The 3,813-nt window shown below is 44.9% G+C and overlaps 2 protein-coding genes across 2 annotated transcripts; one reads left to right on the forward strand and one right to left on the reverse strand.

The window, feature by feature from the left end:
- Window positions 1-352: 352 nt before the first annotated feature.
- Window positions 353-2,068, forward strand: CCR75_007669 (uncharacterized protein; the record flags this gene model as incomplete). Its single annotated transcript, XM_067965727.1, has 1 exon — window positions 353-2,068. One exon carries the CDS (start codon window positions 353-355, stop codon window positions 2,066-2,068), a length of 1,716 nt encoding a protein of 571 aa, XP_067817929.1.
- CCR75_007670 (uncharacterized protein) lies at window positions 461-2,664 on the reverse strand (the record flags this gene model as incomplete). Its single annotated transcript, XM_067965728.1, has 3 exons — window positions 461-2,265; window positions 2,350-2,558; window positions 2,622-2,664. 3 exons carry the CDS (start codon window positions 2,662-2,664, stop codon window positions 2,242-2,244), a joined length of 276 nt encoding a protein of 91 aa, XP_067818510.1. The 3' UTR covers window positions 461-2,241.
- Between the last annotated feature and the right edge of the window lie 1,149 nt (window positions 2,665-3,813).

Raw genomic sequence — 3,813 nt, forward strand, 5'->3', positions numbered from 1 at the left:
AAATCTTATCTGAGAATTGCAGTTTCGGTATTTTATAGAAATTTTTAAAAACCCAAGGAAATTCTATGACAGAACGACTAATTTCAAATATCATAGAATTTATTTTTAATTCCCTGATCGCGCTGAAAGCAAACTGCGAACTGTTAAGTGGCATAACTTATCGCCTAAACGGCTTCAGGTAAGCTGGTAGTTCTATTTAGCAGCTTGTGGCAACAAAACGTGATGACCAAATCCCTAATTTGTTCTTCCAGAGGTGGTGGAACAAAAACGCCACAGGTAAAAAGGCTTTTCTAAGTGGCCCACACTACGCTAGACAAAAACGGGCCAAGAAGGTTAAAATTAATTTTTCACAATGAAGACCACAGCCGCGGGCCTATGCCCGCAGCGACCGCGGCATGTCTTTCGCTCGCTTGCGCTCACACTTCTTCTATCATGCTGCTCGGCGCAAAGTTTAACAGTAAATCCTTTACCTATTCAGCACATGACAGCCGAAAGCGTCGTCGAACCTGGTGAGGGAGCGTTCGCAACAATCATGTATGATTTTGGTGAAGACAGTGAAGCCTTGCTGCTGGCCACGCGGGTGCTGATGCGTAGTATAAAGGAATCACATACCAAGTATCGAAGAATGGTCATCGTTCCACAGGATGGACTGTCCGAGAACAGCGAGCGGATGCTTAAGGGGGACGACGCAGACCTGGAAATCGTGCGCACAGCGATTCCTAATGTTTTTGCACACATGCCACTGACGGACCATCGCACGCAACTGCTGCATATGCGCAACAAGCTTGTCGTATGGGATGATTCTCAGATCTCGTCTTTAAAACGCGTGGTTTACCTGGATCCAGAAAACTTGGTCCTGCGCAATCTCGACGAGATCTTTGCGTGCCATCAATTCTGCGCCGTGGACAATGGCCAGTCAGTCGTGTACTCGAATGGACTCTTAGTGATCTCTCCCGAAAGTATCGCAGCAAGAAATTTATACTCGGATGCTATCGATAGTTTCATGATCACAGGTCGCGAGTACAACTACATTGGCATTATTCAAGGCTTTATGCCCGGACTTTTTGAAGCCTTTGAAGAGAGCCCACTATTTTTTCTAAAACAAGAGGGTGACGACGATGGAGAAAAAAACGATTATGTGGATGACGGCGAAGACGGCGCCATCGATACATCGGTGGTCCATCGCTTGCCATTTTACTACAGCATTAATCACATGGTCTTTTACGAACGCATGAATTGGGATCTTTATAAATGCAAAGACAAAGATTTAGCAAGTGGTAAAATTCCTGGGCCTTTGCTGAGTTTCAAATATAGTGGGGCCACCGTGAAGCCGTGGTTCTGGTTGCCATACATTTATTTTCAGGTATTTTGGTACTGGCAAGATGTGCGGGCTCAATTGGGCGAGGACCATTTTAGCTATTTTCTGGGCAAAGTCGTGTCGTTTTTGGTCATTTTTGTCTTTATTTGGTCTGCCTATATTTCCCTGTGTCTCAAGCTATTTACCGAGCCAAACGGGCGACCACGGCGCTTGTCGGGCTGGAAACTCCCTACTTCGGGCAATGCCAAACCGCTCTCGATTGACGTGTTTGATTCGCGTGTGATGCGACGAGCCTGCCAATTCTCGTGCAACGCACTGTATGCTGTCGCCTCGATGCCACTGGTGTCCAGTGTGGCAATTGTCGTCGTGCTCACGTACTGCAGCGTGCACATGATTCCAATTCTAATGCAGCCGACGTATGCGGGCTTTTTGTGGGTTATTGTGCACAATTTGATGCTGATGACGTTGTTGCTAATTTTTGCGGTTGCACACACGTTACGAACGGCACGATGGAAGAAGGACGAGGTGCCAGCAACGTCCGACATGCTGTTGGAAGGGATCTGGTGGTGTGTGAAGAAATTGCCACTATTAGTCTTGGCGCATCTTCAGTTTTTGTACTTGCTCGGTCGAATCGATTGGTTTTTAAATCCGGTGCTGCGCCCGGTAGTAACCTTTTTCGTGTTTGCATTTGCTGCGTTCTTAGAGTGTCGCATCCTGTTTATCGAGATGCGTCGCATCACACGCAATTGATTATCGTTGCCATCCGATTAAGAGAATGCAGAAACACACAGAGGCATCTACTAGATTCCGGACAATGGTACACTTGACGATTCAGAAGCGAGACAGTGATTAAAACGTCCAACATGTCAGTAGATAGGAAATTACATGATAGAAAGTGTTGACTTTTTCGACAATTTATTATTTTAGTAATCCGAGCGGCGTTTCTTCTGATAAATTATAGCAGCAAAAAGCGTGAGTGATTACGATTCCAACTAAGCGCGCTTTTGCTTCTTATGACACACCTGACTGACCTGGAGTTCCTGAGTCGATAGAGGCTGCTTGCCGCCCGTAAATGTACGTGCACGTGGCTCGTAAGCCTTCTCTGCTGCTTGTTTGCGTAAGTCTTTCACAACTGCAGCCAATGCTTCTGGATGGACGCCTTTTTGAATCAGTGCCATGAGAATGGCTAGCGTATCACGATCTAAACCCGTATTGAGTAGGCGGGAAAGCTCATAAACGGCTAGCAACGAACAAGCAAGAGTTTCAGACTTTAATCAAAAAAATGTGTCATAAGGCGACGCACTCTCCATGACTTCCGCCCTAGACGCGGTAGTGCCATCGCTCATGTTGACAATAAATGCGCAATAGAAACTAGTCTGACTTTACTTAATCTAGAAATACACTCAATCTGTGTTGTCTAAACACACGTCACATAGTGTTGATGAAGAAATATTATAATTGATTTTGAGACAGCAATTTGTAGTAGAGACAGCTACTGTAGGCGAGCGCTACTATAGCAGCCACGTTCTACTTACGCACACACCTTCATAAGTCTAAACTTTAAAGCTATAACCCTTAGCTTCATAAGAAACCTACTTCTGTATTCTTGCGTACGTGAAGTTTCGAGGCACCTCACTTACACTGTAATCAGTGTTGTGACGGGGCACTGCCAACTTGTACTGCTGCAGTACAAGTCCACTTCGCACTGCCTCAGTGCGAGTGGTGCCACACGTCACTTCACGTACACTAGTACATGCAGAGGAAGTCTTCTCTTTAAAACACTTGCTTTAAAGAGGGTTAAATGAAAACTGTATTTTAGTATAATTAACCTCTTCTTGTCTATCTACTTAATACTAACTTAATTCTAAACTAATACAAAGTATGTACTAAAAGTCTTATCTGTCTTTCTCTTTGCGCGCGTGGATAAGCCTTTATGATATTACCATGTAAAGTAATATTCTCCAAATATTATCTGCCTTTTAGATAATATATTAATTAACAACCTTTAAGTGTTAAATTCATGTAACGATACACCCCGTTACATCACCCCTCCCTTAAATGACAATCACTCTGACTGTCATTGGGAAGAGTGGTCACTTTAAGACCACTTTATTAAAAACGATGTTGACTGGTCCCTCATATAGTTTTACCTATTTTTCAATCAGGTTCATCATTTTTAATTCAATCGCATGGTTAACAAGTCCATGCGGTACGAGAATAGTGCGGAACCTTCGGCTGCGGTACATGCAGCCGCGGGCGGCGCATTATTGTCTCTTGCGGCAGACGTTTCGTCTGCCGTAGTATCCTCTTCTCCCGCAATATAGATGTTGTGGGCGCACGTGGTGAGTCACCACGTGAATGCGATCCCTCTTTGAAGGTCGATAATGAATGCGATTCGGACGAAATGGCCAACTCGGGGAGAGCAGTACAGTCGCCTGATCGTCGTCAGGCGGCTTACTACGAGCCTTCGAATAAGGGGGCTCAATCGGATAGAA

Source organism: Bremia lactucae, linkage group LG6 (genome assembly GCF_004359215.1).
Source record: "Bremia lactucae strain SF5 linkage group LG6, whole genome shotgun sequence".
Lineage (NCBI taxonomy): Eukaryota > Oomycota > Peronosporomycetes > Peronosporales > Peronosporaceae > Bremia > Bremia lactucae.